At 59.8% G+C, this 20,490-nt stretch overlaps 5 protein-coding genes and 1 long non-coding RNA gene across 8 annotated transcripts; 4 read left to right on the forward strand and 2 right to left on the reverse strand.

Moving 5' to 3' along the window:
* Positions 1–3,511: 3,511 nt before the first annotated feature.
* Positions 3,512–4,017, forward strand: LOC116862892. Its single transcript, XR_004381733.1, has 2 exons — positions 3,512–3,673; positions 3,852–4,017. It is a non-coding gene; the product is annotated as an uncharacterized LOC116862892 (long non-coding RNA).
* Positions 4,018–8,586: 4,569 nt separating this feature from the next.
* Positions 8,587–9,569, forward strand: LOC116862889 (claudin-9). Its single transcript, XM_032850328.1, has one exon. It carries the CDS (start codon positions 8,787–8,789, stop codon positions 9,438–9,440), a length of 654 nt encoding a protein of 217 aa, XP_032706219.1. The 5' UTR covers positions 8,587–8,786; the 3' UTR covers positions 9,441–9,569.
* A 1,061-nt stretch (positions 9,570–10,630) lies between these two features.
* LOC116862888 (claudin-6) lies at positions 10,631–11,329 on the reverse strand. The gene has a single exon (XM_032850326.1). It carries the CDS (start codon positions 11,327–11,329, stop codon positions 10,664–10,666), a length of 666 nt encoding a protein of 221 aa, XP_032706217.1. The 3' UTR covers positions 10,631–10,663.
* Positions 11,330–13,557: 2,228 nt separating this feature from the next.
* On the forward strand, positions 13,558–15,648 carry LOC116862891 (tumor necrosis factor receptor superfamily member 12A-like). The gene is made up of 4 exons (XM_032850332.1): positions 13,558–13,690; positions 14,438–14,542; positions 14,799–14,933; positions 15,032–15,648. Exons 1-4 carry the CDS (start codon positions 13,597–13,599, stop codon positions 15,085–15,087), a joined length of 390 nt encoding a protein of 129 aa, XP_032706223.1. The 5' UTR covers positions 13,558–13,596; the 3' UTR covers positions 15,088–15,648.
* A 238-nt stretch (positions 15,649–15,886) lies between these two features.
* LOC116862890 (host cell factor C1 regulator 1) lies at positions 15,887–17,205 on the reverse strand. Of its 3 annotated transcripts, XM_032850330.1 has the most exons (4): positions 17,087–17,205; positions 16,736–16,792; positions 16,494–16,622; positions 15,887–16,263 (listed from the first exon to the last, which is right to left on the reverse strand). In XM_032850330.1, the coding sequence occupies exons 1-4, from the start codon at positions 17,179–17,181 to the stop codon at positions 16,128–16,130; spliced, it is 417 nt and encodes a 138-aa protein (XP_032706221.1). In that variant the 5' UTR covers positions 17,182–17,205; the 3' UTR covers positions 15,887–16,127. The 3 variants fall into 3 exon arrangements, with proteins under 3 accessions (XP_032706221.1, XP_032706222.1, XP_032706220.1); XM_032850331.1 differs by lacking the exon at positions 16,736–16,792; XM_032850329.1 differs by lacking the exon at positions 16,736–16,792 and having other exon boundaries at positions 16,494–16,685.
* A 304-nt stretch (positions 17,206–17,509) lies between these two features.
* Positions 17,510–20,469, forward strand: LOC116862887 (THO complex subunit 6 homolog). Its single transcript, XM_032850325.1, has 13 exons — positions 17,510–17,622; positions 18,374–18,489; positions 18,596–18,660; positions 18,751–18,854; positions 18,938–18,975; positions 19,059–19,107; positions 19,231–19,302; positions 19,395–19,497; positions 19,580–19,629; positions 19,720–19,782; positions 19,881–19,991; positions 20,078–20,212; positions 20,307–20,469. Exons 1-13 carry the CDS (start codon positions 17,584–17,586, stop codon positions 20,385–20,387), a joined length of 1,026 nt encoding a protein of 341 aa, XP_032706216.1. The 5' UTR covers positions 17,510–17,583; the 3' UTR covers positions 20,388–20,469.
* Positions 20,470–20,490: the final 21 nt, after the last annotated feature.

Consider the following 20,490-nt stretch of genomic DNA (forward strand, 5'->3'; position numbering starts at 1 on the left):
AAATTATGAGTTTGATGGATCTGACTCCCCCCTGAATATTTAGCGTGCCTTACAAACCTGACTAGCTCAATTCCCTTAGACACTTCAGTTACATGCAGAATCTCCTTGATCTGCAAATCCCACCAGTAACTTCTTCCTAAGCACTTAAGGGGCTCTTGGAAATGAATAAATCAGAACTTTAATATCTTAGATTACTGAACGCTTTCAAACGTCTTGAAAAGCCAGTTACTAATCCAGTATCCATATTAGTGCTAATGGATTGCTGCTTTTTCTTATCCTCTGATTACAAATTTGCTTGCCCAGAAATGCAGAAGCAAAGGACTCTTTTTACCTGGGTCCAGAACGGAAGTTGTACAATTGGCGATTGACCTGCCACTCTGAGCTTTTCCTCAGAGACAGGCCAGTCCCACTCAGCCACTCAACCGACTGAGCCACCCAGGCGTCTGGTGGACTCTGCCTTTTTCACAGAACTTGGTTAAGCCTCTGCCTTTGACTCACGTCATGATCTAAAGGTCCTGGGACCCAGTTCCTGCTTAGCCAGGAGTCTGCTTCTCTCTCCTTGCTCCTCTCTCTCCACCGATGCATACGAGCTCTCTCTCCCTCAGATAAATAAAATCTCTAAAAAATATATCCAAATAGTCTCATCTTCTTCTGCCCCAAGGTGGTAGAATAAATCACATCTTTTTACTGGTCTTAGAAAGAAAATCAGAAGACAAAAATGGAGCAACTTAGGTCAAGTCCCTCAATGGGAGGCTTAACACCTAACTTAATTGCAGTTCCTACCTCCCCCAGAAAGTCTCAACCTGTCAGTCAGGGATTTTCTGGTCAGCACCAATGAGTTAATGCCCATGGGCCCTCACTATCCACCCCCACCCAAAGGAAGATGAGGTAATCCACCCAAGACAGGCCCCCCCAGCAAGAGAAGGTGACTTTGCCTGGAACAATCTTTTTTGCTATAACTTCCTTGCCCCCTCTCCCTCCTTCCTATAAAAACCTTCCATGCTACACAATTCCTGGCAGCTCCCTTCTATTTGGTGGATCAGATGCTGTCTGATTCTTGAATCACTTGAAGTCGATTAAATCTGCAAATTTACTCGATTGAATCTTTGTTAACACTGGAGAACAGGATTGCAACCCAATCTCTGGGCATGGGGCCATCCAGCAGACTGTCTCAGTGAGGGCAATGGGTGATAGGCTTCCTAACCCACCTAGAAATGTTCTGTTATTCTAGTAAAAGTTTCTATATTCCGATTTTATTTTATTTTTTTAAAGATTTTATTTATTTATTTGATAGAGAAATCACAAGCAGGCAGAGCAGTAGGCAGAGAGAGGGGGAAGCAGGCTCCCTGCTGAGCAGAGAGCCCGATGCGATGCGGGGCTCGATCCCAGGACCCTGGGATCATGACCCGAGCTGAAAGCAGAGGCTTAACGCACTGAGCCGCCCAGGCGCCCCTATATTCGGATTTTAAAGAGAGCGATCATTCTCTCCTTTTTCCCGATTGTCACCCATCTGTCATTTATACCCTTTGTTAAGGATAAGGTAAATGCTCCATGTCATCAAATTCTGGTTTTGAATGATCTTTTCTTAAAGATAATTGAATGGGAATCTGCATAGGTCTTTTTTAAATTATTATTATTATTAAAAATATTTTGTTTATTGATTTGACAGAGACACAGGGAGAGAGGGATCACAGGTAGGGGGAGTGGAAGAGGGAGAAGCAGGCTTCCAGCTGATTAGGGAGCCCGATGCGGGATCGATCCCAGGACTCTGGGATCGTGACCCAAGCTGAACGCAGGCACTTAACGACTGAGCCACCCTGGCACCGCTCAGCATAGGTCTTTTTTTTTTTTTTTTTTTTTGATTTTTTTTATTTTTTTTTCAGAGAGAGTGAGCACAGGCAGAGTGGCAGGCAGAGGCAGAGGGAGAAGCAGGCTCCCTGCTGAGGGATCGGGGATCATGACCTGAGCCGAAGGCAGCCGCTTAACCAACTGAGCCACCCAGGCGTCCCCCTCTGCATAGGTCTTGACCCACTCCCAGGCGTCTCATTCCAGAGTCCCCCAAGGGCAAACCTCCTTCGTCGGCGCGCGGCTTCTGCGGCTGCACCCTAAGGCCAGGTGGGGGCGCCAAATGCACATGTGCAGCGCCCTGTCGCTGGGCTGGTGGGAGGTGTGGCCTGTGGGACTGCGGGGCGCCGTGATTGGTTAGGACCCTCACAGAGAGCGCCGCCGCCTCTGATTGGCCGCCCGGAGTAGCGCGTGCCCGCCGGCGGGACCCACGCGAAGGCGGCCCGCGCGCCGGCCGGTGATTGGCTGGGTCGGTCCCTGCGCGCGCGCGGCGGTCCGTGGGAAGGACCGTCGAGGGCGGAGGCGGGCGCCGGGCCCTGGCGCAGGCAGCGGCGGCCAAGCTGGCGGCGCGGCTCCCCCGCTCCCGCTCGAACCCGCGGCTCGTCCGCGCCCGCGCCCGCTCGCGGCTGGGCCGGGCCCGCGCGTCGCTGTCGCTGACCCCACCGCCCGCGCCGTCCCTGCCACACCCGCCGCTGCCCGGCCTGCCGCCCGGCCTGAGCCCCGCGCCGCCGCCGCCGCCCTTGGCGCTCGCCCTGGCGGAGCTGCCGCCTCTGCCCGCGCTTCCGCTGCGGCCCGAGCCTCTCGCGCCCTGGGGCCCCGGCGCCCACCTGGCGCTGCCGGAGCTGCCGCCCGAGGCCTGCGTGCCCGCGCCGCCTGCCGCCGCGCACCTGCCGCTGCCGCCGCTGCCCGGGGCCGCCGTCGCCGCCACGCCCGGGCCGGTGGGCGCGCGCGGCCGCCCCCAGCTCGTCGCCGAGCCGCCCCCCCCCCACTACCTTACCCTATCCCCGCGGCCCGCGCCCTCCAGCCTGCTGGCGCCGCCCGCGCCCCCCGCCCCCTGGTTGCTGCCCGCCTTCCCCCCGCCGCTGCCGCCGCCCCCGATGCTGCCGCCGCACCTCTTCCTGTCGCCTCCCTGCTGACGGCGCGGCCCTCCGGAGACCGTCGACCCCGAGGGGCTGCGGGCGGGTTAGTAACCAGCCCCGCCTGGGACTGCCGGGCTGGGCGCCCTGACCGCCTTCCCCACACCGACGGCTTCAGAAAGCCTGGGTCAGAGCCTGGACTGCGCAAGAGGGAGGGAGTGTCCGGGGAGCCGCCCAGCTTTGGGGTGGAAGCACCAAGTCTAAAAATATATTCGTTTTAAAGAATAGGGTCTTTATTCCATTTTCCCCGCCCGCCCTACAGCAAGCCTCCCGCCTGGTTATTTGAGACCGTAACTCATCCCGAGTGCTGATAAGTGCGCGGCTTATCAGAGCCTTCTGGACAGGGACGGGGGTTGTGGGGGCGGGGGCGCCCACCGCACTTGGCTTGAGGAAATGAAAACAAGTTTGAAATGCCCTGACCGGGTCCGCAAAATGTCTCATTTTCCTCTCTAAAACGAAGGGTTTGGGTCCCATCACAAGGCCCTGCCCTACTCTGCGTGTATGACTTCTGGAAACCTGCCCATGGCCTTACGAGTCGGGAGTCAGGCTGTGAACTGAAATAGATCCAAAGGTTCTTCCTGGGTACCCCGGAAGAGCAGTGGTGCTGATGGCTAACCGATACTGGGCCCAGGAGCAGCAGCATCACATGCAAGGACCAGGTCGTCCCCACCTGGGACAGGAACGCTCCCAAGGTGAGTCATGAAAGGAAGCTACTATTCTCCCCCCACCTTTGCTTGCCCTCTCCTTCATCCCTACCCTGCCAGGTTCTCCCCAGCAGTGCACAACCCCAAATAAAAGTTCCCTTTGTTACTCAGGTGGCTTGGTCTCAGGTAACCAGGCAGATGTCCTATCTCAATGGGTCTTCTACAGGTCCGGAGTGGTATCGGGAAGCCAACTTGACCTTGGGCGACCTCTGAGAGCCGGGGATCCACCAGCAAGAAATGCAGTATATGAATTTCCTGGGACTGCTGGAGCAAATCACCACAAACTGGGCCACTTAAAATAAAAAGAATCTGTTCTTTCAAGGTTCTGGAAACCAGAAGTCCAAAATCAAGGCATTTAGGGCTGTCCTCCTCTCAAGGCTCTTGGGGAGGATCCTCTCTTGCCTCTCCGAGCTCTTGGTGACCCTGGCGTTCCTTGGCTTGCAGCCTTGTCCCTCCAGCCTCGGGCTCCAGCTTCACCCTGCCTTACCCTGTGTCTGTGTCTCAAATCTTCCTGTTTTTTTTTTTTTTCTTTTGACACCCGTCATTGGGTGTAGGGCCCACCCTGAATCCAGAATGATCTCATCTTGAGGTTTTTAATTTATCTTAATTATAGCTGCAAAGACTGTTTTCAAATAAGGCCATGCTCACAGGTACCAGGGCTTAAGGCCTGGCCTGTGGTGAGGGCTGCCATGCAATCCATACGAGCAGTGTTCTCCCCCCGGGGAGGGGGGGCTGGCCCACCTCCAGAGCTGTCTTCCCAGCTTCCCCGAACCCTGTGTTTGACACCTTGTCTCTTGCTGACCTGGAGCCCTGGGTGCCCTTGCAGTCCTTCAGCAGGAGCCCAAGCCACTAAGTACCTTAATGACTCCCTTTCCCCTTTCTTGAATTATGGCCGAGTTCCCATTCCTGCTGGCTTGCTTCCTCCACGGACATCCCTCAGCTCTCCTCTCTCCGCTAAGAATCACACTCTGCAGGAAGGACAAGACTGAAGGCATGCTCTGAAAGTTCACAGCCTTGAGGTGAAGGGTGACCCCCACTCAGAACCCCAGATGGGTAACTGCTGCCACAGAGAAACCTCAGTGAGGGGAAGCCCGTGCTCGGTTAGAGCCTCAGTTACCGCAGATAATAAAGTTAACTGTTGCCAGAATCTACGGAGTCTGGCCAGAGTGAAAAGGCCATGATGCTGTTATCAAAAGACTCTCGTGACAAGTCAGGCCCTACAGTGATCTCCCCCAAGGTGCGTAGGGTGCTCCCTGCTTGGGCAGATTCTTGTAGCGCCCCTGGGGGTAGGTAAGGCCTACTTCTCCCTTCCCTCATTTTGCAGCAGGGAAGCAGCTGAGGTTACTGCACTGGTGACTTACCCAGCAAGGTCTGACCCATCCTCCCTGAGGCTGCCTACAGCAGGTGGACGCAGAGCCAGTGAAGGGGCGGCGGGGTTGGGGTGGGGGGTCTGGGAGGGGGTCCTCCCAGTGTGATCAGATCCAGAGGCAGTCTCGTGCACAGGCTTTCTGGAGCACTGCCGGGTGCCTGGAGGAGCGAGGGGAAGGAGCGAACACTGGCTGGGGAGGAATGGGGCAGGATGTGGGGGGGCAGGGGTCCGTTGTGAGCAAAGAGGCACTGGGAGCCCCAGGTCACCCTCCAGCACTGGGCTCAGGGCCTTGAGGTCATGGTCTGGGGCTGCTTCAGGCTTGTCCTGTTTCTCAAAGGACCTGTGGGCAAGTTCCCATTGCGCTCTGAGCTTGTTTCATTGTCTGGAAAATGGGGGTAGAGAGCTGTCATGGGACTCCAGGGCTTCATCTGCACCTTTTGGTTCAGGGGCCCGGGGAATCTGGCTTTTCTACCCATAAAATCTGGGGCTTTGGGCTCCTCCCTGAAGCGGAGGCTGGTGTTCCCTTGGGGTTGTGCAGTCCCCCAGCCCACCCCCATACTCTTCTTGGCACCATGGTGGCTTTTGGACCTTCAGTTCCCCTCCTTTGTCTTTGGGCCACACTTTTCTCTAAAAGCGTGCTAGCTGTTGGGATTGGAGTTAACCCGCTTCCGCCCTTCCCCTGCCTAAGCCCAGCGCCGGCTGCTTCCGCCCACCTGAGTGGCCCCACCCCACTGTCCTCCCACAGAACAAAGATCTGGTCCAGTTGTGCTACTCCCCAAAGCAGTGAGTGGAGTGAGGCCGCCCTCCCTTCCCCCGTGCCTCAGTTTCCCTCCACAGTCGTGTGTTGGGGCAGGTTTCCCTCCCCCATCTCTTTCGGGGCGGAAGCGGTGGGGGTGGGGGTGGGGAGTCCAGCGGACTTGGAGGTGGTAACCGCGCAGAGGGAGTCCTCACCTCCATATCAATGGCATTCCAGCCCCACTGACAGTCCCTGCTGGGCCCCAACTTTAACCCTTTGGTTCCCGGATCCCACGCAGTCCAGGTGGCCCCGGGACCCAAGAGACGGCCTAAGGAGGGCTGAGGGTGGGAAGCCTGTCCAGCCTGGGCGCCCTGGGAATCCACCCTCGGCCACCTAGCCCTCCTGCTCGCGGTTCCTCTGACCAGCCCAGCTGACCTCTCTTTGTTCTCCCACAGCCTGTCCCACGTTCACCCTCCCCGAAAGCCTTGGCTGGGGGGTCTGTGTCTTCAGCCTCTGAGCACCCCCTCCCATGTGGCCAGCCCACCCCTGGTAGTGTGCACATCTTCTCTGCTGGACTGTTGACCTGTTGAGCCCAGAGGAATTTGGATCTAGAACAGAGGGTCCTGGGTGCTGCGCCCGGGGGCAGGACGCTTAGCCAGGATGTGTGGGTGCAGCGCGCACGGGGCCCGGCACAATGCTGGGGGTTTAGAGCTGCCGGTGGAACGGAGGGTCCTTGGCGCCAAGGCCTGACTGCAGGCTCATGGGCGACCTGGGCTCGTCAGGGTGAGTTGATCTCACGAAACTCAAGGCTTTCTCTGAGCCTAGAGAGCAGAGACCCCGGGCTGGGCTGCCCAGGATGGGAGGCCCTGAGGGAGGGTTACTGGGGCCCTCGCAGACCTCAGCTTCAGGTTCGCCTCAACAACTGCTTCAACCTGTGTGTCCGGATTCCTCCAGACCCCCAGGCTTGCCTCTGTTTGCCCTTCTCCTCAGCCGCCCCTCCCCAGCGTGAAATCCAGGGCCCCAGGCGATGGATGAGTTGGGCAAACATGATTCCCCAGGATCACCACGGCCTGCAGGCCCAGTCACAGCCCCTCTGGCCCCTTTCCACTCCCGCTGTGTCTGCCGGGCCACCGCAGTCTACCCCACAGCCCTGCTCTTGGGTGCTGGCCTCAGTCTCCCTTTCAGCAGTTCTCTCGAGCTTTTTTTGGTCGATGACCTTGTTGCAAATCTGATGAAAGTATAAACCTCTCTTCCCCAAAGTGCTAAAACCGCATTCCCAGAAGCAGTGCACGCACTGAACGGGTAGAGAGGCACCCAGTGCACACCACACCCAGGGCCCTAGGGCGGTGCCTTCAGAGCCCATGTTGGGGGCCCCAGTGGCCCTGTTATTTCCCAGGCCAACAAGGGGTGCCCCCTCATAGAGCAGACAGGCCGTGGGCCCTCCCTTCTCAAGAGGAGGTATGGAAGTGAGAGGCTCTTCCAAATGGGGCCCCAGCTCTGCCTTAAAGGGTCCGCCTGCCACCCAGGAAAATGTATGAAAGGAAGGAATTTTCATCAGCGTCTCCCACCCCCGTTCTTTTTCCCTCAGTTCCTAGCACCCAGGAAGGGGCTTGAGGGAGTTCATGACCTCTCATACGAGGGGCCCATGTTTGTGGGTCATGTAAGGTTTCTCACAGGGGTATTTGACCTAAGAAGGCTAAGGACCTTGACCTTCCATGATCGGTCCCTGGTTGGTGGCAGGATTTGAATTATAGTCTGTGAGTCCCAGGTTGCCCCCCACAAGAGGAGTCACAGGCTCCGATGGGGTCTCAGGAGTGGGAGGGTCTTTCCTGGGGACAGTGAGGCAGGGTTCACCTGGGGTCACCTTCTTGGACTCCTCCAGAGTGATCATTTACTCCTCATGGCAAAGCCTTGGGTCCTGGGGCCTCACCCCCAGCTGGGGCTTCTGTCTCTGTTACTCTTCCCCCTTCACCCACAGACCCATGTGTGCCCCTCCCCTGCTTTCACAAGAAATTCTTTATCCCTTGGCCCCTAGAGACCTGTGGCAGCTCAGCTGGGCCCTCAGTTTCAGTGTGGGGGTGGAGACGGCACACCTGAGCTGGGGGGGGGTGTTTCTAGGCCGTTGCCTGGGTGATGCTACCTGAGCTGGGCTCCAGGCACCTGTCGCCTAGGGAACAGTGCGGGCAGGGCCCCTCCCTTGAGAGCAGCCGGGGCCACTGGGCTGAGACTGAAGACAGATCGGGTTCCTGGGGCGGGCAGGGGGACAAGAGCGGAGTTGGGGGTGTGCGATACTGGGGGATCCGGGTGTGTAGGCAACACGGAATGAAACGCCTACAGGGAGGAGTTGCTGGGGGAGGGGGCGGCGGCGTGAACCTCTACTTCTGTTTGCTGAGCCTGCCGGACCTCCATCCCCCGCCCTACTTCTTGCTCCCCAGCTGGCCTGTCTGTCCTTTCCCTTGTCCCTGCATTCCCACAGGCACGGAGGTTCTTTCCTTCCCCATTCCGGTCGCAGTACCCCCTCCTAGGCTCCCCATCCCACCCCTTGCTCTGCCCGCTGCCTGTAGCTCCCGCTTTCCCCAGTCTCGGCTCCGCTGCCCCTCCCCTGCCTCCACCTCAAAACCCCGCCTGCACCTGGGAGCCGGCTGAGTCCCCAGGTGACACCCACAGACAGTGCGCTGCGGCGCCTCCGGCGGGACAAGGCTCTGCTCAGCCTGCAGGTGGGTCCGGAGGGTCTTTGCAAGCTGGGTCACGGGGGCAGCGGCCAACAGGACCCTCGAGAGAACGCCGCTACTCAGCTGAGGGCTGTGAGACTGATCTGTGCGAGTCCGGGTCAAACAGAGGTGCTTTGCAAGAGGCCCACGGATGTGAGGGACGGTCCTGGCCAAGGCCACTGACTTCCCCACGTCCTGGGCACTGAGACCCCCACCCAGTGGCAACGGATCCACTCCTGGGAGTCAACCAGGCCGTCTAGGGTTAAGAAGACCTGAGTGGACAAGATGGCTTCAACTGGCCTTGAACTCCTGGGTATGACCCTGGCCGTGCTGGGCTGGCTGGGCACTCTGGTGTCGTGTGCCTTGCCCCTGTGGAAGGTGACCGCCTTCATCGGCAACAGCATCGTGGTGGCCCAGGTGGTATGGGAGGGGCTGTGGATGTCCTGCGTGGTGCAGAGCACCGGCCAGATGCAGTGCAAGGTCTACGACTCCCTGTTGGCGCTGCCCCAGGACCTGCAGGCCGCCCGCGCCCTCTGCGTCGTTGCCCTCCTGTTGGCCCTGCTTGGGCTGCTGGTGGCCATCACAGGGGCCCAATGCACCACGTGCGTGGAGGACGAAGGCGCCAAGGCCCGCATCGTGCTCACGGCGGGGGTCCTCCTCCTCCTCTCTGGCATCCTGGTGCTCATCCCTGTCTGCTGGACAGCACACGCCGTCATCCAGGACTTCTACAACCCCCTGGTGGCCGAGGCCCTCAAGCGGGAGCTGGGGGCCTCCCTCTACCTGGGCTGGGCCGCTGCTGCCCTGCTCATGCTTGGGGGGGGCCTCCTCTGCTGCACGTGCCCTCCACCCCAGATCGAGCGGCCAAGAGGACCAAGGCTGGGTTACTCCATCCCCTCCCGCTCAGGGGCATCTGGACTGGACAAGAGGGACTATGTATGACGTGGAAAGTGTCCCTGGAAACCCGCAGCTCAGAGCCTTGACCTTGCCCCCACTGCCAACACCACCCGAGGCAAAACCCCTTTCCCAGAAGCTCCAATCAGGGCTGGCTATGGAGTGGGGTCCCTACAGGTCCTTCTCCTACCTCGCCCTCCAGGCAGAGCCAGAGCTGATGGGGTGTGCCCGCCTGCCCCCCCAGCCCCCCGCTCCACTCCCCCTGGATGAACTGCTCACTTCTTTGGTCCACAGCTTAGGCTGGCCCTCCTCTTCCTCTGAGGCTACCCCTGGCCTAGGAATTTGGGCTTCACCCAAAGGGCAGAAGGTCCTTGGCTCCAAAATAAGGAGGGGATCCCTGCCTGGGGTGGGTCCTCCCCAGCCTGGCCACCACCTGAATCCAGAGGTCCAGGCCAGGAGCCTCAGCCAATCACCCCACCCTCTATGCCCACCTGCCAGTGGGGGAATAAACAAGAGAATTTGCACCTTGGCTCTTCTGGTCTGTGGTTGGGTGGGGAAGACCAGGTGGCCTTCCAGGGGGCTGTCAGCCTACGGCTTGTGCAGTGGAGACCCTCCCTTCCCCTGTGAGGCACAAGAGGCACAAGGTTAAGATGAGCCCCTTGTGTTCTCTTCCTCCCCTGCTGGGTTGGCACCCAGCAGTCCCCCAGCAGCACCCAAGGCAAAGAACAAAATAAGACACGCTTTATTTAGCAAAAACTGGTGAGTGTGTTGGCAGGGCGGCGTGGCAGAAGTGTGCAGGGCTGAAGGTGAGAGGATCGGGGTGGCGGGGGGGTGGGTCATCTGGAGCACAGCTGGGACGGGACTTGAGACCTGGGAGGTGGGCAGTTCTTTGGTGTCCGTGAGGCTTGAGAGCCCCCAGGGGTTCCAGAGGCCGGACCAGTGAGGAGGGACTCCAGGACAGGCTGAGAGCCCCCGGACGGCTATGCTGGCCCACAGCTCCAGCTGGCTTCCAAGAAGGGGATGCCTAGGGTGGAGAAAGATCCAGAAACCAAAGCATCTCCTCCTTGGTGCCATCATCCAAAGGCAAGAAATACCAACAGCAGAGCCCAGGAGAGACCTGGGTTCCTTGGTTAGGTTATCAAGTGAATTTTAAAAATACCCCTCCCCACAAAAGTGAAAAAGATCAAAACAATCCCCAAGCTGTCTGCGGCACCGTCCTTGTGTCTCCAGCCCAGCAGGTTGCTGAGGGAGCCTCCACTCCCCTACCAGAATTAGACGTAATTCTTAGTGGGGTACTCAGGGGCACCCTGAGAGGTGGCGTGTGCAGCTGATGCCGAGTAGCGGGCCATATAATGGTTTGGGCCCCGGGACCCCCCAGAGGGACAGGTGCAGCACAGCAGCCCCCCGCCTAGCAACAAAAGGCCGGAGGCTGCCCAGCCCAAGTAGAGAGAGGCCCCCAGCTCCCGCTTTTGGGCGTCTGACACCAGGGGGTTGTAGAAGTCCCGGATGATGGCGTGAGCCGTCCAGCATACGGGGATCAGGATCAGGACCCCTGAGATGACAAAGATGATCCCAGAGACTAGCACCAGACGGGCCTTGGAGTCCTTGTCCTCCACGCAGGTGGTACACTTGGCTCCCGCGAGGTAGACCAGCAGCCCGAGCAGAGCCACAAGGAGGGCGACGACGCAGAGGGCGCGGGCGGCCTGCAGGTCCTGGGGCAGCGCCAGCAGGGAGTCGTAGACCTTGCACTGCATCTGGCCGGTGCTCTGCACCACGCAGGACATCCACAGCCCCTCCCACACCACCTGGGCCACCACGATGCTGTTGCCGATGAAGGCGGTCACCTTCCACAGGGGCAGGGCACACGACACCAGAGCATTTACCCAGCCAAGCAGTGTCAGGACAATCCCCAGGATTTGCAGACCAGCGGAAGCCATGGCCAAGTTGAGGCTGAGAGGAGCCGCCCTGGGGGACAGAAGCATACTGATATGAAGACAGGCTGGTCCAGATCCTCTGTTACTGATGAGGGCCAACTGTCACGCCACAGGCTGTGGCATCCCACACAGGGCAGTGTTATCAGACAGCAAAGTAGCCAAAAGGGCAGGAATCCCCCCAAAGAGGGCAGTTTCCAGGTGCCCTCCTTGGGACACACAGATGGTGGGTTGGCTCTAGCCAGGAGTTTCAGGCTCAAAACCTGTCAGTTTCAACATCAAGATTGGAGATCCAAGCTTCCTCCCCACCACCCAATAGCAGTGTCCAAACCCCTCACCCCAACCTGGTTCCATACCCCCAGGCGGGTGGTGACCTTTGTTTCTCAGGTGATCTGTCATCCCTGGCCTAGCCAGGCCCTACTTGCCCTGGCCCAGCCTCAGTCAAACTCCAGAGGGGGCCGGAGAAGTGAAGAAGAAAGAAAATTCCACCCTCTTGCCCAAAAGCTCTTCCCAACGGCTCCCCTCTGCCCCCCTGGGTCCTGCTCTTCTTCCCTCCCTTAGGGTCACACTGAGGATACTTCCAAGGCTGGGGACATTTTCTTGTGCCTTCCTGCCCCAAATGCCATCCTCTCAGGATTCAATTCCTCTAAAAGGACCTAAACTCTTGGAGTGTGTCCAGCGAACCGCCCCCCTCACTTGTCTCCCCACGCACCCCACTCTGTTGTGGTTGGCTTCAGGGGTCAGTTCTGCTCGAGGTCCTGTTGCGGTTTTCGTTGCCCAAAGTTTCCACACAGGATTTGGACCTTAAGTTATCACCGGCCCCAGCCGCGTGGTCAGAGGACAGACTGCACTCATTTGCATCCCGCCCATACCTGACGGAGCTAATGACCTCGGAGGAGATCGGACGGGGCGGCCCATGCCGTGCTCATCCCAACCCCAGCGTTGGCCCTCCACGCCTCTGGCCGGCTTAGCGCCCGTCCAGGCACCCAGCTCCTATCCCCTTCCAAGACCCTACCCCTGTCCTCGACCCCTTCTCTTTCCGCACACTACGTGGTCTGCTTAGTGCAAGGGCGCCCCCTCCTGCTTTCGATCTGAGTCCGGCCCGAAGAAGGGACCGCAGCTTGGGAGCGGTGCTGCGGGAAGGGCTTAATGGAGTCAATATCAGCAGGGTCGGCTCCGGTAGGTGAGGGGGAGGGGGGCCCCGCCCCAGAGAGCAGCGCAGGTGGGGGAGGGGCGCCCGGGTTTCTGTGCCTTTGTCCCGGGGGAGGGGGAGGGGCGTTTAACCCTTCGGTGGCTGCAAAAGAACCTGACCAGCTCCGCGGCTTCGGCGCAGACGCCCGCCCAGGGGCGGTGTCCCCCCAGATAAGTCCAGGTTCTCTATACGCACCCCTACCTACACCAACATACCCCCTGCACCCCACTCCTTGAGGAGTCCGCCTTTTCCCCTCCAACTCTGGCACTTCCCCCAGGCTCACCTGCGAAGAAGCCCACAAGGATTCGTAGGAGCCGCAGAATGTGCGCATGGGGGCGGAGGTGGGGGTCTTAAAGAGGCAGTGACGTCACTGGACCACCGCCCCGGGGAGGGGCAAAGACCCCATTCCAGACTGCGGCGCGCGAATCCCAACCTCGTCAGCTGGGGTCGCTCGAGCCTGGGGCCGCTGCTCCGGCGTGTGGCCCGGGGGGTGGGACCTCAGCTGGCTAACGCCGGCCCCCAGTGGGTCAGGGCATAGGGCATGAAGCCCCAGCTTGGCTCTTGACTCCGCGACTTACTAGGCCTGGGACCCTGGGAACTCACCCAACCTTCCCAAGGTTCAGTTTCACACTCGGAAAAATTGGAGACAACAAGCGCAGATTTAACTGTGTAGCTATGCTCCAAGGTAGAAATTAAATACATTATTATTATTATTATTATTATTATTATTTGTTATGTCGTTATCATTATACTCCGGGGTCCTTAAGAAAGCTGCAGTTATCTTTGAGATGCGTTGTTCGTGTCTGATTGTCACCCCCAATTTCCTGGACTTCGGCATCCACAGCACAGGGCAAGGTCTGCGTCCTTGCGGGGTCCCCGCCGCAGGCGCACCGAGTTGGTGCTTTTTGAGCTAATAACTGAATTGAGCGGACCAGGCAGGGCGGGGCGTCCAGGAGCCAGTCGCTGGGCGGGCCGAGCCGAGGGCACCGCCCCGGAAGGCGGGGGCGGAGGCGGGGCCGCTGCTGTCCGCCCCGGCCCGCGCGCGGCGGGCTCAGACGGCCGCGGCCGCCGGACGCGCACCATGGTTCCCGGTCCGCTGCGTCCGCTGCCGCGGCTCCTCGTGCTGGGGCTCGGACTGGCGCTGCTGGGCGCGGCGGGCGGGGAGCGAGTGCCAGGTACGCCGGGCGCCGGCTGGGCGGGAGGTCGCGGGGACCCTGGGAGCCTCTCGCCGGGGATCGGAGAGCCGGCATTGGGGACCCAGAGAACGGGGCCCAACTGGGGGGGAAGTAGGCGGACACGGGGATTCGGGGTTAGGTGGTCTCCAGACACCGCACTCCCTGGCCGGGAGAGGTTCATCCGGCTCCGAACTTCATCCGCAGTCTCGGCCTCAGTTTCCCCCATTTCAAATGGGGGGACGGCTTCTGTCCTAATAAGTCCAGACTCGGAAGTGGAGGGAAAAAGAAAGTTTGAGGGCGGGATGTCTCGTTCGGTGAGAAGGCACGCCCTTATCCTGTTAAGTACCTGGTCTGTCTGGCCCCATTGACCGAAGAGTCTCGGGGGGGTGGTATCGAGGACACGGGGGTCGGTACCCCCTATACCATGTGGGGTGCCCCCTTCCATCCGGTGACTTCAGTGCCCAGCTATGCGGGGGGAGGGACTGGGGTCGGGCCCGGTGCCCAGGAGTGAGTCACCCGCCGGCTGCGGGGGGGTGCGGTGGGGACCTGATACCCCCCCCCCAGCGTCCCGCGCTAGGCCCCCCTTTCCCTCACGCTGCTGAGCCCCGGCCGGGCCGTGCGGTCACCTGTGAGGAATGCGGGGGGAGGGCGCCGGTGACTCACGTTATTCGAGCCGGCCGACCCTGACCTCAGCCCCCAGAATAGCCGTGCCCCGCCCCAGCCTCTGACCGGCGGCCCCTTCCCCAGGCACCACCCCCTGCTCTCGCGGCAGCTCCTGGAGCGCGGACCTCGACAAGTGCATGGACTGCGCGTCTTGCCCGGCGCGACCACACAGCGACTTCTGCCTGGGCTGTGAGTGGGGGGAGGGACCAGGGGCGAATGGACCAGAATAGAAGAGTTGCGGGGGTGGAGAGGGGCGCAGTGGGCTTCAGATCTGGGGAATTAATCAGGAGTGGGGGTTGGAGGTTGGGTGGGAAGGGATAGGATTAGGGCAGGGGCCAAGGTGGAGAAAAGGCGTGGGGCTTTCTCTCAGGTGGGATATAGGGGGATTTAGGGGGCGGGGCTAGTACCGAGAGGGGCGAGGCCTAACTTGGAATCCCGCCCCCAGGCGCTGCAGCCCCTCCAGCCTCCTTCCCAATGCTGTGGCCCATCTTGGGGGGTGCTCTGAGCCTAGCCCTCGTGCTGGGACTGCTTTCTGGCTTCTTGGTCTGGAGACGGTGCCGCAGGAGAGAGAAGTTTACTAGTAAGTGAGCCAGCCCCTCCCGTCCCGTCCCCCTCCCCCACGCCCCGTTATTCCTCACCATCTCCCTGCTCCTGACCACCCCTCTTCTTATCTTGCAGCCCCCATTGAGGAGACCGGCGGGGAGGGCTGTCCTGGTGTGGCACTGATCCAGTGACAGTGAGAGCCCTTGCCAGCAGGAGGCCCCACCCACTCATCATTCATTCATTCATTCATTTTGGAGCCAGCCCCCTCACTCCAGACACAGCCAGAGCCACTCTTCCAACAACAGGGGTGTGGAGGGATGGGGGACTGGTGAATCAGCTCTCCGAGGCCTGGACCCAGGCTTCAGAGGAGCCTTCCAAGGTGTCTGACTGCCCTGTCTCTGGCTCCAGAACAGGAAAGGAGACCCACGCTGGCTCACACCAGACAGCTGACACTAAGGAACCGCAGCATTTGCACAAAGGGTCCCTCCCTCCGCCCCCATGGCCCAAGGGCCGGAGGGCCAGACATCATCAGGCCCCACCCACTCGGACGTTCTGAAATTCCACCATGGGGTCTCTGTCTGGGGGGTTAGGGACCTGTTGCTAACACTAGGGGGCTGGCCCTCTAGGGGGGCTGGCCCTAAGACACTGTTCCCCCCACCCCCAAAGGGGGGGAAATATTTATTTTGGGGAGAGAGTTTGGAAGGGAGGGAAAATTTATTAATAAAAGAATCTTTAACTTTAAATGGTTTGGAGAGTGGCATGATCCCCAGCCCAACTTCCCAGAGCTGGAGGGAGGAGTGAGTCAGCCGCGGGGGCGGGGGGTGAGGCTCTGACTCACACATTCTCAATGCCTGAGCCCAGCCTGCCAGGACCTGGTCAGGCCCTCACCGTTTTTTCCAGGGAAGATTTTGAGAAACCCCAAGCATCCAGTGTCCCAGCCTTCCCACCTTCCTTCCCAAAAGGTCCCAGGGTTCCAGACGGAAGCCTTCATTTGCTCAGCAATCTTTATTCAGTTTTAGGGGGAATGCCTCCCTTCCCATGCTCCTGTCCCTCCGGCCCCTCCCACTCCAGGGCTCTGTGGGATTCAGTGTCCTACTCTGTTGAGGGTCTGTCCTGGGGCCCAGGGGCCTGGTCTGGACAATATTCAGGACAGCTAGTCCCTCAGTGGGGATGCTGGTCTTCTCTGTTGTGGGGAAGAAGGAAAGTGGGCAGAAATACTGCCCACCAGCACTCAGAGCTCCATTATCTCCCCAGCTTGGGTTGCAGAGTAGTGGGGGGTGGGGGTGTCCCCTAGCCTCAGCAGCCGGAGGGCCTCAGGGATCAGGTTCCCAGGGTAGCGCCACAGAAGCAGCTCAGAGCAGGGGCTCCTGGAAAAGGAAATAACAGCATGGGGCTGAGGCTGGCCTGGAAGAGCCACCTCCCTCCAGGTCCAGGTCCCCAAGAGCTCTTGGGCTGCCAGCACCTTCCAAGGAGCCAAGATGAGAAACAACAGAGGTTGGGTAGAAGCTAAAAATAGCAGGATGAGGCAGGGCCTAGAAAGTGGCTTCAAAGATCGGGTGTGATCCTCCAGAAGGCCAAGACAGCGGATGGTGCCTACCTGAGTGGGGGCAGAGATGGGGGGAAAGCCATGGGGGGGCTGCAGTAAGGGTGGTCATTGTGCAGGCTGAGTCGAGAGAAGTGAGTGGCCATGTTCTCTTCAGAAAGGAACTGTTTTCGCAAGGGCTCCCTGGGGAGAGACAGGAAGACAGGCAGGCTGGGATATTCACATCCGTGGCAGTCAGCTGGGGACCTAAGGTGACAGAGATCTTGTTGGGAGTCCCTCCCTGCCCCCAAACTCACTGCTCCTCCTCCAGGCGCCGCTTGGTGCTCATGGGCACAGCTCCTCGGGGAGGGGAGCTGGGAAGAAAAAAAAGCCAGGTGCACCCCACCCTCTTGGCCCCATCCCCAGGATCGGCTCTCCAGTGCCTGCAGTGTAGCCAGGAAGCCCCCAGACCACCCGTCACAGCTGACACCTAAGTCACCCCATCTCCCAGGTCAGCCAGCAACCTGCCTCAGAACTCAGCCCAGTCTTAGCTTATGCCCAAGCCTTGCCGACTCGCCCCACCGCGTGTCATCTTGCAGACCAGCCATGAGTCCCCAGCCCAAGCTCCTGGGCCTGGGGGCAGGCCCACCCAGTTCCCTCACACACACCTCACGTCCTGGGCTCGGGGCGTCCCCGACGCGGCCCGTGGGTCGCGCTGGGCCCGACCTGGGGGCCCTCGTTCCAGGGGCTGCTGCAGGATCATTTGGGTTCGGGGTCCCACAGGCAGAGGGTGGGATCCAGGCAACGGGGCGGAGCCTCAGAGGGCGTGGTCCAGCGTGAGGGGCGTGGCACTAGGCGCGCGCAGTGGCGAGGTTCTGCGCAGGCGCGGAAGACGAGCGCCGCGCGGCTAGAAAGCGGGTGGGCTCGGCGAAGTGGGGGAGGGATCTGTCGTAGAGGGACCGCGCTGGGCGCTACTTCGTGTTGGCGATCTTCGCGGCGGTCACCTGGGATCCTGAAGCTCTGGGTAATACTCGGCGGCCGCCTTCGCGCCGGGCCGGCCGGCGGTGTTGGGGCTGTCCGGCGCCCCGAAGGGAACCGCTCGCCGGCACGTTCAGACTTGTGAAACTGCGTCGCGCTGAGCGCCCTGGGATTTGTAGTTCTCCACATGGAGCGAGCTGTGCCACACGCTATACCTCTGGGTCAGGTGAGGCGGGCGTGGTGCGCGGTGCCTTCTGGGGTTTGTAGTCCATGCCCGGCTAGGAAGAGGCAGGCAAGGAGTCATTCCTGAGCACGACTAACCTGTTCTGTTTGGGACTCGGACTCTGACCCCAGGAGCGGCCTCTGACCCAGCAAGACCTTAGGGGCCTAACGTGAAAGTCGGAGGGTAGGGATTAGAAGTCAGTATATTTTATGTATCGGGTTAATGGAGCCACCTTTTTTTTTTATATAAAATTTTTTAAAAAGATTATTTTATTTGGCAAAGAGAGATCACAAGTAGGCAGAGAGGCAGGCAGAGAGAGAGGGAAGCAGGCTCCCCGCTGAGATCCCAGGACCAGGATCCCTGGGCCCTGAGATCATGACCTGAGCGGAAGGCAAAGGCTCAACCCACCGAGCCACCCAGGCACCCCTGGAACCACTTTTTAAGCGCTTTTTACGAGACAGTTGTGTGCGAAGCTCTAGATACATGAGCTCAGACACCGTGACAAAGTCTCCCGTGAGCTCCATTTGCCACTTGAGGAGGCCAGGCTGGGCACTTGCTGAAGGTCCTGGTAGACATCACACCTCGACAACCCTTGGGACTCTGGGCACACACCCACTTGGTGGGCCGCCTCAAAGGATGGCTGAGCGATCTGGGCCGTGGGAGCCCGGACAGACGGCAGGGGATGCAGGAAGGAGTGTGACTGGCAGGTCCTAGATGTCCCAGGTTGCCTTCATCCAGCTCCCCTCCCCCACAGATGGAAGTGTTTCAGGCCCTGCAGCGGCTCCACATGACCATTTTCTCCCAGAGTGTCTCACCCTGCGGGAAGTTCCTTGCAGCTGGCAACAATTATGGGCAGATAGCCATCTTCAGGTATCCTCATCCCTGCTCCCACCATCCTGTAGCTCTAGCACTTGTAACCCCTGGTACTGGCACCCCCTGCTTCTGACTCTCAGGCTGCCCTTCCCTCTCCCTTCAGCTTGTCTGCTGCTTTGAGCTCTGAGGCCAAAGAAGAAAGTAAGAAGCCCGTGGTCACATTTCAAGGTGGGTACAGCCATTGAGTCTGGCTTAGAGAACCCCCGGGTAGGGGACGGCAGCAGGACAGAGTCACTCAGGTTCTGCATTTCCGTCTAGCCCATGATGGGCCTGTCTACAGCATGGTCTCCACTGATCGACACCTGCTCAGTGCTGGGGATGGGGAGGTGAAGGCCTGGCTTTGGGCAGAGATCCTCAAGAAGGTAAGGAGTGTGGAGCTGGGGGACGGTTGGGGTGCCTGGTCCCAGGGAGCCTCTGACATCATCCAGTGTTTCCTTCCGTGAAGGGCTCTAAGGAGCTGTGGCGGCGTCAGCCTCCGTACAGGTAAGCTAGGGCCCTGTGGGCAGAAGGGGCTTGGGGGCAAAGGTACAGCCTCACCAGAGCTGACCTCGCTTTCTCTCTCCCAGGACCAGTCTCGAAGTGCCTGAGATCAATGCTTTGCTTCTCGTCCCCAAGGTCTGAGCCCTTTGTGACTGGGGCTCTACTCTGCCCTGTTCTTGGTCCAGTCTTAAAAGCCTTTCCCCGCTCCCTGTCCTGATTCGACATTGACTTGCGATTCCACTCTGCCTTCTTCTGTAGGAGAATTCTCTCATCCTGGCGGGGGGAGACTGTCAATTGCATACGATGGACCTTGAGACTGGGGCCTTCACAGTGAGCAGGCCACGGGGCTGGGTGGTCAGGGCTGGATGGGAGTAGAGCCATCCTTCCAGGGTCTCCTCCTGACACCGGCCCTCCTCCTGCAGCGGGCTCTCCGGGGCCACACAGACTATATCCACTGCCTGGCACTGCGGGAGCGGAGCCCCGAGGTGCTGTCGGGTGGTGAGGATGGAGCCGTGCGACTTTGGGGTAAGTTAGTGTCTGGTTGGAGGGAAAGGTGGTGGCGAAGACTGGGGCCAGCAGGGCACTTCTCACGGTCCTTCCCTCACAGACCTCCGCACAGCCAAGGAAGTCCAGACCATCGAGGTATATAAGCATGAGGTGAGGGCACGCGCCATGCCCTGTCCTCCGTTCCACCTCCCTGGGCATCACCCATGTCTTCATCTCCTTCTCTTACCCTCTTTCCCCTAGGAGTGCTCGAGACCCCACAATGGGCGTTGGATCGGATGTCTGGCAACTGACTCAGACTGGATGGTGAGCAGGGCGAGGTGCAGAATGGGGTTACCACTGCGGGCCCTGCCAGCTGAGAGCCTGACCTCAAAGTGGCTGGGGACCCCCACCTTTCTGCCCAGGTCTGTGGAGGCGGCCCAGCACTCACCCTCTGGCACCTCCGATCCTCCACGCCCACCACCATTTTCCCCATGCGGGCACCACAGAAACACGTCACCTTCTACCAGGACCTGGTGAGGCCCTCTGTCTTGCTTCTGCCACCTTTTCCCGGTTCCCCTCTCCAGTTCTGACCCCTGACTGCCCTCCCTACCCTCCACAGATTCTGTCTGCTGGCCAGGGCCGCTGTGTCAACCAGTGGCAGCTGAGTGGGGAGCTGAAGGCCCAGGTGCCTGGCTCCTCCCCAGGGCTGCTTAGCCTTAGTCTCAACCAGCAGCCAGCAGCACCCGAGTGCAAGGTAGGTCCTGCAAGGGGCTGCGGCGGTCCTCGGGGCGCGGAAGGGCGGGGGGACACATGTATGGCCGGGCCAGTCACCCCCCTCTTGCCTCCAGGTCCTGACAGCCGCGGGTAACAGCTGCCGGGTGGATGTCTTCACCAATCTGGGCTACCGCGCCTTCTCCCTGTCCTTCTGAGCTCTGTCAACACCTCTTCCGTAGTAGGGATTTGGAGTGCTTTTTTTTTCTTTCTTTTTTAATAAATAAATTTCAGGCTATTTTTCCGCTTATGTTCTTCCCA

Source organism: Lontra canadensis, unplaced genomic scaffold, assembly GCF_010015895.1.
Source record: "Lontra canadensis isolate GAN:19392208 unplaced genomic scaffold, GSC_riverotter_1.0 scaffold368, whole genome shotgun sequence".
NCBI lineage: Eukaryota > Metazoa > Chordata > Mammalia > Carnivora > Mustelidae > Lontra > Lontra canadensis.

Bases quoted from the DNA above. Each gene is read 5' to 3' on its own strand.
- LOC116862889 (XM_032850328.1), top strand. From the start codon at position 8,787: ATGGCTTCAACTGGCCTTGAACTCCTGGGTATGACCCTGGCCGTGCTG.
- LOC116862888 (XM_032850326.1), bottom strand. From the start codon at position 11,329: ATGGCTTCCGCTGGTCTGCAAATCCTGGGGATTGTCCTGACACTGCTT.
- LOC116862891 (XM_032850332.1), top strand. From the start codon at position 13,597: ATGGTTCCCGGTCCGCTGCGTCCGCTGCCGCGGCTCCTCGTGCTGGGG. The intron at 13,691-14,437 runs GTACGCCGGGCG...CCCCTTCCCCAG, and splicing joins GGGCGGGGAGCGAGTGCCAG to GCACCACCCCCTGCTCTCGC. The intron at 14,543-14,798 runs GTGAGTGGGGGG...TCCCGCCCCCAG, and splicing joins CAGCGACTTCTGCCTGGGCT to GCGCTGCAGCCCCTCCAGCC.
- LOC116862890 (XM_032850329.1), bottom strand. From the start codon at position 17,181: ATGATCCTGCAGCAGCCCCTGGAACGAGGGCCCCCAGGTCGGGCCCAG. The intron at 16,686-17,086 runs GTGTGTGTGAGG...CTGTCACCTTAG, and splicing joins CCCCGAGCCCAGGACGTGAG to GTCCCCAGCTGACTGCCACG. The intron at 16,264-16,493 runs GTAGGCACCATC...TTCCTTTTCCAG, and splicing joins CCATCTCTGCCCCCACTCAG to GAGCCCCTGCTCTGAGCTGC.
- LOC116862887 (XM_032850325.1), top strand. From the start codon at position 17,584: ATGGAGCGAGCTGTGCCACACGCTATACCTCTGGGTCAG. The intron at 18,855-18,937 runs GTAAGGAGTGTG...CCTTCCGTGAAG, and splicing joins GGGCAGAGATCCTCAAGAAG to GGCTCTAAGGAGCTGTGGCG. The intron at 18,976-19,058 runs GTAAGCTAGGGC...TCTCTCTCCCAG, and splicing joins CGGCGTCAGCCTCCGTACAG to GACCAGTCTCGAAGTGCCTG.